At 42.2% G+C, this 13,023-nt stretch overlaps 1 protein-coding gene across 1 annotated transcript; it reads right to left on the reverse strand.

Moving 5' to 3' along the window:
• Positions 1–357: 357 nt before the first annotated feature.
• LOC109875293 (carbonic anhydrase 4) lies at positions 358–5,527 on the reverse strand. Its single transcript, XM_031810875.1, has 9 exons — positions 5,465–5,527; positions 3,554–3,620; positions 3,439–3,465; positions 3,101–3,271; positions 2,809–2,957; positions 2,111–2,206; positions 1,919–1,997; positions 1,594–1,757; positions 358–815 (listed from the first exon to the last, which is right to left on the reverse strand). Exons 1-9 carry the CDS (start codon positions 5,492–5,494, stop codon positions 624–626), a joined length of 975 nt encoding a protein of 324 aa, XP_031666735.1. The 5' UTR covers positions 5,495–5,527; the 3' UTR covers positions 358–623.
• Positions 5,528–13,023: the final 7,496 nt, after the last annotated feature.

A 13,023-nucleotide genomic window follows, 5' to 3' on the forward strand; every position in this document is an offset into this window, starting at 1 on the left:
ACTTCAGAATCTGGAAAGGCTTTTTCTCCTCTGTATCTTTCTCACTCAAGCATTCACAAGGGTACCCACACAGCCCCCCAGCACTGCCCCTTCAAATACCACTGTTTGATTTTCAAATCCAAACAACGAGAGGTCTCAAGCCCACAGGAATTATTTTGTTGTTGTTGAGAGAACCAATCAAAGCTCAAGCCAGCTTTTGCGTGAATACTGCACCAACAACAGACTCCAGTTCAGACCAGTGTGTCACAGGTCTCCCTCGCTGTGTACCATGTGAGTCACATCAGCCAGGCTACAACATGGGCACAAGCAGTCACTATAGCCAATGTAATAACAAAAATACATTGAATTTATCAGTCATACCTCTCAAGTACATTGACATTCTTTATTGACTTCATGCTCGGGCTTAGTTTACAGTCATCATTGGTAGAAAACTCTGTAACCTGGGACTATATTTACCAACCAAGGATTAAACACACTTCGCTATGATTGTTGCTTTTTCCAATAGTTTCTTCTTGGGGTCAAGATGACCCTTGTTGGTAATCGATATAAGGAAAATATGTTGGTAGATTGAGGGTTCATGGAGATATGGCAACGCACTTCAGGTAAGGAGTTATTCGCCGTCACTAAACCCTCAGCAGCATCCAGGCCAGGGCCATGAGGCCCAGAGAGGAGCACATTGTGGAGGCTCCCGAAGCTGGGCGGCCCTGGGTCGTCACCACCCAGTCGTTGACAGGCTGGATGCTCCTGAAGACGTTGGTCATCAAGGCAGAGGTGGAGTTGTGGTCAATGTGCAATGTTGTACTGAAGAGATCAATCTGAGGGGAAAAGGTTAATGAATTTCAGATTGGATCATAGACATAAGTGTGACATCAAGCTGGCCCAATGGCTTTACCCACTGGGCACAAACGTCAGCTCAACATCTAATTTTAATTGAGCTGCCAAGTAACGTGAAATCAACTAAACTTTGAGCCAATTGCTCTCCAAGTAAATAGATCACAAAAACGACAACTTTAAGGCATGTCATTGCATTCCGGTTAAAAATGTGATTAAAATAAGAAATGTATGAAATGTGTGTTCATATGCCGTACATCCTGTTGCATGAATTTTCCTGCACAGCATGAAATGATAACTTTTAGAGTGCTCAAGGTTTTGAAAAGGCTTCTGAAGATTGTAATCGCCACATTAAATGTTCCTTCTTAATTTGCCCTAACAAAAAATGTAGCAACCCCTATAAAAAAGTCCTTTAATTATAATCCACATAACAATACACATTTCCTTTCGCTGCAGGTCTATTTCCTGCTGTTTGAAACTGGCTCAAATTATTAAGATATGGGATCTTTATGTTCATGACTTCTTGAAGAGACAATTAATATGTCAGAATCTCTTTTGTTCGACCACCCTAGATGAAAGATCATGTTTGGTCATATTTTTTTATCATAACCTTTATAATGTTTCATAAGCAGAATGGATAAGGAATGGATCCTACACTTAAAGATATTAAAATACAGTCCATGTTTCTTGTCGGAGCTATGTTTATTGTCTGCTAAGTAGAAATTGTGATCAGTTTCCGGGGAAATTGTTGCACAAACTCACCAAGTCCTGGCTGACTTTGATAGGGTCCTTGAACACGGTCCAAACCACAGCCTCATTGCAATTTGGAGTGGTCAGGGAGCCAAGGTAACGGTAGTATTTGGTACGGTCCACCCCTTCCAGGAGCTCATCCAATGAAATAGCATGAGTAATGTTTACAATATCATCTTGAGGAAGAGAGAAAGAAAAAACGTATATAAAATCATATGCTACTGAAATTGAACAAGAAAATTACTCATTTTGAATTCAAAGAGAAAACTAATGCCAAATCCTCTTCCAAACTTTATTTTGAGGAAGTAGTCAGAACCAGTCAAATTTCTCCTCTCACCTTTTAGTGTGATGTTGGCCAAGTAGGATGTCAGAGTATTCCAGGCTGCTGGTGAACCAGTTGCATTACCCGGCATGGCCTGTTTGAAAAACATAGACTTTAGTCATAGAAAACAGCAATAAAACATTAAAATGCCTAATCTACTGTGGGAAAATGGATGCCATTTCTATGAAGGTTAAAGCATCCTCTCACCTCTATGAAGAAGCCAAGAGCAGCGAGTCCCGTGCTGTCTGCAACGGCCGTAGTCGTGTTACCGTCGTGCGAAGACTTGGCATTTACTATGTGCAACTGAAATGTGAAGCATAACAGTAAAAAGTTATCTGAATCCATTGGGAAATTCAAACACTGTAATGATACATTTAAAAAGGTAGATTACAATCTGCTATATATACAGCTGTTTAAAGGTAATTTAAATGAATGATATATATATGCCCCCTGATTCTTAAGGAATAGAACTTATAAATGCCTCATGAGCTCAGTACAACAGTCGGATTATTACACCATTTATGAATATCTCCGCATATGTCAGCTTTCTAGTAAACCAAGTGGCAGGGATGCAGTTTGGCTGGAGGAATAATTCAGACTGGACTAAGGCTAAATGAAGACCTTGACATTGATCCATTGTAGTATGGTATATGTGCATCAGTATGAGAAGTGTCACCCAATGATAAATGGGCTAAATTCAGATTCTCAACCCTTCTCCCAAAGTGTACTAATACACTTCCACACATTAATTTAATAGGAATGGATTAGTGCTTGGAATATGGTGGAAACTCCCTCCAGGCATGCTTGCACTAATTCTTGAAGGGGGGGGGGGGTGGATGAGGGGACACTTCTGGAGAAAGGTATAGAATCAGAACGCAGCAATGTTGTGTTGAAGTTTCCTATACCTCCATGGGGTAGCGTGTTCCATCCACTGTGTGCTCTGACCCAGGTACTGAGGTACCATTCCCCCAGTGGAGGTGAAACTGCAGGCTGTCATAGGCCTCAGACAGTGCCCCACCTGTAACCTGAACGCCACTTGTCAGTTCCACTTTGACTGAAAGAAAGAGAGGAGGAACAAATGAGAGGAATTGGTTACATTTTGCACATAAGGGTTCCTGGTTTGGTTCACAAATTTTCCTCAAGTGGGACTTTGTGTGTATGGATTGAGAAAGCAAGGCATCCATCCATTCTCCTCACCAGTTTTGCCAGTGTTCTTGATATTCTTCATTGTATAGTTTTCTCCGTATTTGGTGAAGGTAAAGGCAGTCAGGGTTTCATCGCCCACTGCTGATGCAGAGACGATGTTGATGGGAGACTGACGGGATCCATTGCAATGTTCACTGGCAATGGTGGACCAAGTGGTGTCATCTTAACGTGGAATCAATCATACCATGGTGTCAATATACCATCGTTTTATAAGGGTCATATAATACGCTAATAAATCAATTACATAGTCTATTATCCACTGCTATCGCAATCACTTCAATTTGTGAATAGAAATTACACTGTAACCAGTGGGTAAAATCAATACTTACCACAACTAGGATCATGGTAACACCACACTGTTACAATTGAAGAAGGGAAAAAGTTATGCAGAGTCACAACATTGATAGAGTCACAGTCCAACAAAATAATAGAATAATCACTTACAACCGCCTGCAGCACCGTATGTAGTGGGGACAAAGAGTGTCGCAACGATAACCACAAGTTGATTCATCTGAAAGCGAGATAAAGGCAATTATGAATGGAGAGCCCACTAAGCACCGACCAACACAAGACATCCATGCACTTAGAAAAGTGGTTGAAATTTGGTCAGTCCGCCCTGGTCTTAATTCTCTTCATCCACAACGTCCACAAACGTAGACGTCTATGATTGGTTCCGATTTGGTCGAATCAGTACTGGCCTTGATTTGACCCAAATATAGGCATTGATATTTCACAAGTTTGGAAACTACTGTAGTCTACATTGCTATCCAAACTTGTGAAACATGGACATCTATGATTGGTTCAGATTTGGTCCAGATGACCAAATTTGGTCTTGTTTGGCGGTGGAGGTCATTAGTATAATACCCAGTGTGCTTTGAACATGTTAATTGTTATATATTGGTCATTTAGAAGACCCTGACTTACAGTTGGTGCAATCAACTAAGGTAGATAAACAACCACATACAATATCACAGTCCTAGTGAGTAGGGGTGTTAACCCCGGTGTCCTGGCTGCAGATCTTAATTTGACCCAGATAGGATTTTTACATACCAAATAACCACATCATATGTTATAGCAATCTGTACGGTCGATGACAGTCTTTGACATGGCACGCAGCCATTGGTTAATGCATGCAACATCTAAGCAGGGGAACACAACCAAAATGTCTTTTGGGAAAGGCTGGCATTAAAACTCCCCCTTTATCTGTTGTTGGACATCTGTCAGGTTCTCCAGCAACACGGAATCCTTTTTGTTTACTTTGTGTGCATCCAAGAAGCAAACATGAGTAAATAGACATGTATTTTTGTTTGACAGTTTTCACTGATGCGGGTGATTGTTTTGAGTTGACTCACGATTGTTTGTAAATGTATATACGGCTCCCGGAGCACATTTTCCTCTGTTATGTTGGCGGGTAAAGTATCTCTTTTATTTTTGAATTAATTCTGTTAATTAGAAATAATTATTTCTGGTCTGAGTTATGACATGAGTTAGAATAAATGATGTCATGTTGAAACTACCTTGATGAATTCTGATTGTTTGCCATTATTGAATAGCGACTATCTTTATGATTTGATTTATGCATTATGGCATTTTATTTATTATTGTTTGTTCTCAGATTTTCATTCCAGCACATTCTGAATCAATTACAAGTCAACAACAGTGAGACTAACCAACTCTGTGTCTTTCCTTCTGCCAAACCGTATTAGTTTTGTTCACCTGTTCCCCAATGTCTTCTCCTGACCTAACCAGTCCCCCTGGCCTAACCAGTCACCCGAGTGCCAACACTCATTTTTAAAAACGTTTCTGTAACCGTTGTTGAAGTGTTCTGTTGGTTCTTCAGAACTTTGCACATGACCACTGACAGTTCTGATGCTTTTGGGCAAGTGACAGATTTGAGCAATTTGAAATATTCCATAGGCCTACTGCAATCTTTTATTCCACACTGAAATCCTATATTATTTGGAAATGTTACTTTTGAACATGCACATAATGCTTTCTTTGTTGACTTGTATATATAAGTGATTATGTATGGCTGAAATTCGGCATTAGAAACAATTTCCAAAACAATATGTATTTTCAACGTCCGGAAAATCATTTTAAACGTCCATAAACAATGTATTTTCAATACCCCAACCTCACACTCTTTGCAATTCATCCCTTGATAAATTACTAGGAAGCATGAAAACAAAAAAAATGAATAGTCACTGACTTCCCATCACATGATTTGGCATAAATGCAGTGAAACAGCCTAGTCAATGAGATGTGTGCCACTTCAAACATACCATATCTTAAAAGCAGGGCATATTATGCCATAAATGTATATGTATGTTAGCATCAATGCCAGAATCATCTTACCTTAAAGCCACACCTGTCTTCACCTCTCATTCCTGTGCGCTCAGCCTCCCATCCTTCCTCTTTATATTCAGTGGCACACCCCAACTGGAAATAATAAACACACCTCCTTTTGTAACTCAGCCGGTGGGTTTCAAGTTGTGTGTTCAAAATTGTGTAATACTGTAAAAATAACGGCTCTTTGGAAAGAAGTTAGGTGAGCTTTGCCGGGAAAGTTATGCAGTACCTGTGGCAATGACAATATTGAAAGATTAACTTGGACCTTAAGAAAAATGAAACAGTCAGCTTTAGCAAACTCCAAAATCTTGACTTCAGACTAGTCCTCATAGCAGCACAACCAGTCAACCTAAATCAAGTGACATGATTCAACAGTAGGCTATTTGGTCTACAGTTCATAATAGTGTTTTAAACTATACAACTGCTTCAGACAAAATGGAACATTATTTGCAACCTGACATAGAAACAAACTGCATAGATGAACATATAGATTGGGGGAATCTCTTCACACTCCTTGACTCCCTTTTGAATAAAAGGATGTTCGCTCTTTTCAGAAGAAAAATTGTCCTGCTCCAAAAGAAACGTTCCTCCTTCCTCCTTTCCAGCCTTCCTGACTTGGTAACATGTTAAATGCTCTACAACATAGCTTTCTTAGTGTCCAACAAGCTTTCTCTACCCTTAACCTTGTTCTGAACACCTCCAAACAGGGTAATGTGGTTTGGTAAGAAGAATGCCCATCTTCCCATAGGTGTTATTACTACCTCTGAGGGTTAAGAGCTTGAGATAGTCACCTCATACATGTACTTGGGAGTATGGCTAGACGGTGCTCTGTCCTTCTCTCAGCACATGTCAAAGTTGCAGGCTAAAGTTACATCTAGACCTGGTTTCCTCTATCGTAATCGTTCCTCTTTCACCCCAGATAACCATCCTACCAATGCAAGATTACGGAGACATACTTTATCGATCGGCAGGTAAGGGTGCTCTCGAGCAGCTAGATGTTCTTTACCATTTGGCCATCAGATTTACCACCAGTGCTCCTTAAATGACACATCGCTGCGCTCTATACTCTTCTGTAAACTGGTCATCTCTGTATACCTGTCGCAAGACCCACTGGTTGATGCTTATTTATTAAACCCTCTTTGGCCTCACTCCCCCCTATCTGAGATATCTACTGCAGCCCTCATCCTCCACATACAACACCCGTTCTGCCCGTCACATTGTGTTAAAGGTCCCCAAAGCACACACATCCCTGGGTCGCTCCTCTTTTCAGTTTCCTGCAGCTAGTGACTTTAACAAGCTGCAACAAAACACTCAAACTGGACAGTTTTAGCGCAATCTCTTCATTTAAAGACTCAGTCATTGATACTCTTACTGACAGTTGTGGTTGCTTTGTGTGATGTATTGTTGTCTCCACCTTCTTGCCCTTTGTGCTGTTGTCTGTGCCCAATAATGTTTGTACCATGTTTTGTGCTGCTACCATGTTGTGTTGCAGCCATGTTGTTATGTTGTGTTGCTACCATGCTGTGTTGTCATGTGTTACTGCCTTGCTATATTGTTGTCTTAGGTCTCTATTTATGTAGTGTTGTGTTGTCTCTCTTGTTGTGATGTGTGTTTTGTCCCATATTTATATTGTATTTATTTTTAATTTTTTATTCCAGGCCCCTGTCCCCGCACGATACCTTTTGCCTTTTTGCAGGCTGTCATTGTAAATGAGAATTTGTTCGTAACTGACTTGCCTAGTTAAATAAATACAAATAAATAAATACGTCCCTGCCTGTCAAATATGTTATGCTGCAGTACTGAAATTCCCACAAAATAATGTTGTTTCATAACGTTCCCTGAACTATTTGAGAACATTCCCAATGTCAAGCTAGTTGCAGAATGTTCCTAGAACATTACAATAATTGAAATGAAATGTAACCATGTTTAGAACATTTAGGAAACCTTCTGTTAAAGTATTGAAATACCAAGAAAATCATGTTTTTTTTGTGCTGAGAATTCTTCCAAATCCAAGCACCTATCCTGCACCTTTACTAGAAAGTTGTACTCAAACTAACCATAGGACAACTACGTTCTCACCAAACTCTGATAAATATTTGGTTCTCAGAACGTTATGTCCAAGCTTGGTTGTCTTCCCCTTTTCCATTCAAGTGCGGAAGGAACTTCAAGCAAGGAAACCCAGGCAGACACCATTATGTGCCAATTTAATCAATCATCTCTGAGATTTTTATGAGAAAACTGGTTCTCTGTGGAGATTTGTAGATCCTGTTGAAGATGCATGTGTCACGATCATTGTATGGAATGAACCAAGGTGCAGCGTGGTGTGTGTTCATTTTTCTTTATTTGCAAATGTCGCCAACAAAACAATAATACAACACAAACGAGTGTGAAGCTCCATAAGGCTATACATGCACAAACGAAGACAACTACTCACAACTACCAAAAGGAAAAAAACGCTGCCTAAGTATGATTCCCAATCAGAGACAACGATAGACAGCTGTCCCTGATTGAGAACCATACCCGGCCAAAACATAGAAACAAACAACATAGAATGCCCAGCCCAAATCACACCTTGACCTAACCAAAAAGAGAAATAAAACAGCTCTCTAAGGTCAGGGCGTGACAGTACCCCCCCCCCCGGCCGCAAACCTGAACCTATAGGGGAGGGACCGGGTGGGGGGACCCTCATCGCCAACCCCAAACTGGGGACCCTCTCTGCAGGCCCCGGACTAGGGACCCTCCTTGCAGGCCCCGGACTGGGGACCGTCGCTGGAGGCTCTGGACTGGCCTGTGGAGCAGGCACAGGATGAACCGGGCTGTGGGGGAGCACTGCAGATCTGGTGCTTATCCTTGGCACCACTCTTCCAGGCTGAATGTCCACTTTAGCCCGGTACGTGCGGAGCGCAGGCTCAGGACACACTGAACTGTCACAGCGCACCGGAGACACAATGCGCAGAGCCGGCGCAGGATACCCTAGGTCGAAACGGCACACCGGGGACCAAGAGCGCTGAGCTGGCACAATCTGCCCTGGCTGGATGCCCACTCTAGCGTGGCACTTGCGGAGAGCTGGCTCCGAGCGCACCGGGCTGTGCACGCACACTGGAGATACCGTGCACTTTACTGCATAACACGGTGCATGACCAGTAACACGCTTATTGCCATGAGCACGGGGAGTTAGCTCCGCCAACCTCCCCATGTGCCCCCTCCCAAATTTGGGGGGGAGTGGCTTCTCGGGCTTCCGTCGATGACTTGCTTCCTCATATCGTAGCCGCTCCTGCTTCGCTGCCTTTATCTCCTCCTTTGGACTGCGATATTCTCCAGCCTGCCCCCAGGGTCCGTTACCGTCCAGGATCTCCTCCCATGTCCATGAGTCCCTTTCTCCACGCTGCTTGGTCCTTTGGTGGTGGGTAGTTCTGTCGCGATCATCGTATGGAATGGATCAATGTACAGCGTTGTGAGCGTACCTCATGAGCGTACGTCGTGAGCGTAAACAAACAACATAGAATGCCCACCCCAAATCACACCCTGACCTAACCAAATAGAGAAACAAAACGGCTGTCTAAGGTCAGGGCGTGACAGCATGTCAATATGTTGGCAAATATAGCCCCAGGTTACGGAGTTTGCTACCAATGATGACTGTAAACTAAGCCAGAACATAACGTCAATACAAAATGGCAATGTACTTGAGAGGTATGATTGATAAATTCATTGTAGTGTTGCCTTAGTTACTGCTCATATTTCTGTGTTGTAGCTTGGCTGAAAAAACTCACATAGTACACAGCAAGGGATAGCAGTGACACACTGATCTGGACAGGAGTCCGTTGTTAGTGCAGTATTAATGCAGACTTTAGCTTGAGCTTTGATTGGTTCCCTCAACAACAACAAAAAAGTCCTCTGGGCTTGAGACCTCTCGCTGTATGGATTTGAAAATCCAACAGTTGTTTTGGAAGGGTGCAGCGCTCGGGGGCTGTGTGGCTGTCCAGTCCATGTGGGTGAGAAGACAGAGGAGAAACAGCCTTTCCAGATTCTGATGTCAGGGGAACTTCAAGTTTGTTGTCAGCCAGCCAGACTACCAGTGCCATGCTCTACTTCTCAAATATTCTGATATTTCTACTGGAATGTACATGTGACATTCAAGAGAATGCGACAAATGGATTAAGATTACGATTGAGATAAGGGAGAGCAAGAAAGGCGGTAATGATGGTATCAATGCATTTTAAACTTGTGACATTCGCAACCACCTCTCCTCTCTGACGTTGGATAGTTAGTGTCTTGTGAAGATACTCACATTCCATGGCATTGATTATCAGGTTTATCCGCTTTGTGGGAAGAGGAGGAAGAGGGTCAGCATTCCTGGAACACTGGGGGCAGCACTGGTGTACACTATCCTGCCGTGAAGGGACTGCTAGCCGTGGTAAATGTTGTGGTAGTCTGCGTGGGGGGGAACATCTTCATCTAACACAGAGATAACAAGACAATGAGAGCGAGACAGATGCAGGTAGAGAGAGAGGGGCAGCTGCAGGATTAATAGCCAATAGTAACTCCCATAAACCAGTTACCAGTTACCATTACACTTCATTTTGTAGGCCTATTGCAGAAACCTTTGCCTATTATGTGATAACTAGCTGGCCTTTAAAAAAAGGAGGTAGAGGAAGAAGTTTAATGAAAACAACAGGTCGACGTTTATTGTCATGAATCTTGCCCTGGAAGCAGAATTGAGCGATTTCTGCTTGATGGGCCAGCTGCAAAGTCAAAATTAGCAACAGTATATTGTAAAAATTAAATAATAACAATAATGTGCGTTTTGGTCTTAATTTAAATTTAGAGTTAGCCATTTGGGTTAGCAGTGTGGTTAAGGTTAGAGTTAAGATTAAGCACTGGGTACACACATCAATTCAATGTACAGTATATTCCACATTGATTCCACAATGTTGATGCAACCAGTGTGTGCTCAGTGAGTAGGATTCGGTTTAAAATCTGATTTTAGGACTTTGTGGCTGTGCCAGCTTGCGACCACTCTGCAGAGCTGCCTCCAGAACAAAATTCATGACGAAAAACTCTAACGTGCAAACAAGCCGGGGTGAGACAGACGTGCAGAGAATTTCGAAATGACATGATCGGTTTAAGCACATTCAATGTAATGTAATGCAGAAGAGAAGACAGAGGGATCATGTACACTGCGGTGAGTTGTGTGAGATACCACCATCCGGATTTGTTTTTCATTGTGCCTGATGCACGCACACATGTAGAACAGCCCACTGGGCACAAACTGATTTAATCAACATGGTTTCAAAATCATTTCAACGTTTTGTGAAGTGGAGACTACTAATTGGATTTGAAGAGTCACCTCTTCACTGTTGACGTTGAGACTGGTGTTTTGCGTGTACTATTTAATGAAGCTGCCAGTTGAGGACTTGTGAGGCATCTGTTTCTCAAACTAGACACTCTAATGTACTTGTCCTCTAGCTCAGTTGTGCACCGGGGCCTCCCACTTATCTTTATATTCTGGTTAGAGCCAGTTGGCGCTGTTCTGTGAAGGGAGTAGTACACAGAGTTGTATGATATCTTCAGTTTCTTGGCAATTTCTTGCATGGAATAGCCTTCATTTCTCAGAACAAGAATAGACTGATGAGTTTCAGAAGAAAGTTCTTTGTTTCTGGCCATTTTGAGCCTGTAATCGAACCCACAAATGCTGATGCTCCAGATACTCAACTAGTCTAAAAAAGGCCAGTTGTATTGCTGCTTTAATCAGGACAACAGTTTTCAGCTGTGCTAACAAAAGGGTTTTCTAATGATCAATTAGCCTTTTAAAATGATAAACTTTGATTAGCTAACACAACGTGCCATTGGAACACAGGAGTGATGGTTGTTGATAATGGGCCTCTGTACGACTATGTAGATATTCCATAAAGAATCATCAGTTTCCAGCTACAATAGTCATATACAACATTAACAATGTCTACACTGTATTTCAGATAATGTTGATGTTATTTTAATGGGACAAAAAATTTGCTTTCCAACAAAAATAAGGAAAATTCTAAGTGACCCCAAACTTTTGAATTGTAGTGAATTTTAATACTGGTACTGAGTCGATGTGTAGAGTACGAGGTAATTGAAGTAGCCGTACACTGTACATATAGTAAGGGTAAAGTCTCTAGGTAACAGGATAGATAAGACGGTAGCAGCAATGTGTGTGTGACATCAGAATATCATGTATGCGATAGCTACAGTATGTGTATGTGTACAGTGCATTCGGAAAGTATTCAGACCCCTGGACTTTTTCCACATTTTGTTAAGTTATAGCCTTATTCTAAAATTGATTATATAGTTTCCCCCCCTCATCAATCTACACACAATACCCAATAATGACAAAGCAAATGTAAAAAATTTTTTTTTGAAATACCACATTTACATAAGTATTCAGAACCTTTACTAAGTACTTTGTTGAAGCACCTTCGGCAGCGAGTCTTCTTGGGTATGTCGTTACAAGCTTGGCACACCGGTATTTGGGGAGTTTCTCCCATTCTTCTCTGCAGATCCTCTCAAGCTCTGTCAGGTTGGATGGGGAGCATCGCTGCACAGCTATTTTCAGGTCTCTCCAGAGATGTTAGATCGGGTCCTGGCTGGGCCACTCAAGGACATTCAGAGACATGTCCCGAAGCAACTTCTGCGTTGTCTTGACCTTGTGCTTAGGGTTGTTGTCCTGTTAGAAGGTGAACCTTCATCTCAGTCTGAGGTCCTGAGGGCTCTGGAGCAGGTTTTCATCAAGGATCTCTCTGTTCTTTGCTCGGTTCATCTTTCCTTCCTTCCCTGCCGCTAACAAACATTCCCACAGTGTGATGCTGCCACCACCATGCTTCGCCGTAGCGATGGTGCTGCTGTAGGTTTCTTCCAGAGGTGACGCTTGGCATTCAGGCCAATGAGTTTCATCAGACCAGAGAATATTGTTTCTCATTGTCTGAGAGTCTTTAGGTGCCTTTTGGTAAACTCCAAGCTGGCTGCTATGTGCCTTTACTGACAAGTGGCAACCGTCTGGCCACTACCATAAAGCCTGATTGGTGGAGTGCTGCAGAGATGGTTGTCCTTCTGTAAGGTTCTCCCATCTCCACAGAAGAACTCTGGAGTTATCTGTGTCCATCGGGTTCTACGTCACATTCCTGACCAGGTCCCTTATCCCCCTATTGCTCAGTTTGGCCGGGCGGCCAGCTTTAGGAAGAGTCTTCTACACTTCTTCAATTTAAGAATGATAGAGGCCACTATGGTCTTGGGGACCTGCAATGCTACAGATATGTTTTGGTACCCTTCCCCAGATCTGTGCCTCGATACAATCCTGAAACAGGATGCACCTGAGCTCAGTTTTGACTCTCATACTAAAGGGTCTGAATACTTATGTAAATGTGATGTTTATTTTTTTTTTTATAGATTTGCAAACACATTTGCAAACACTTAAAAAAAATGTTTTTGCCTCGTCATTATGGGGTATTGTGTGTAGATTGATGATTATTTTGTATTTATTTCATCCTTTTCAGATAAGGCTGTAACAAAGCAAAATGTGGAAAAAGTCA

This window comes from Oncorhynchus kisutch, linkage group LG30, assembly GCF_002021735.2.
Source record: "Oncorhynchus kisutch isolate 150728-3 linkage group LG30, Okis_V2, whole genome shotgun sequence".
Classification (NCBI taxonomy): Eukaryota; Metazoa; Chordata; class Actinopteri; order Salmoniformes; family Salmonidae; genus Oncorhynchus; species Oncorhynchus kisutch.

Bases quoted from the DNA above. Each gene is read 5' to 3' on its own strand.
- LOC109875293 (XM_031810875.1), bottom strand. From the start codon at position 5,494: ATGAGAGGTGAAGACAGGTGTGGCTTTAAG. The intron at 3,466-3,553 runs GTAAGTGATTAT...CAATTGTAACAG, and splicing joins ATACGGTGCTGCAGGCGGTT to TGTGGTGTTACCATGATCCT. The intron at 2,207-2,808 runs GTATAGGAAACT...TTCACATTTCAG, and splicing joins GAACACGCTACCCCATGGAG to TTGCACATAGTAAATGCCAA.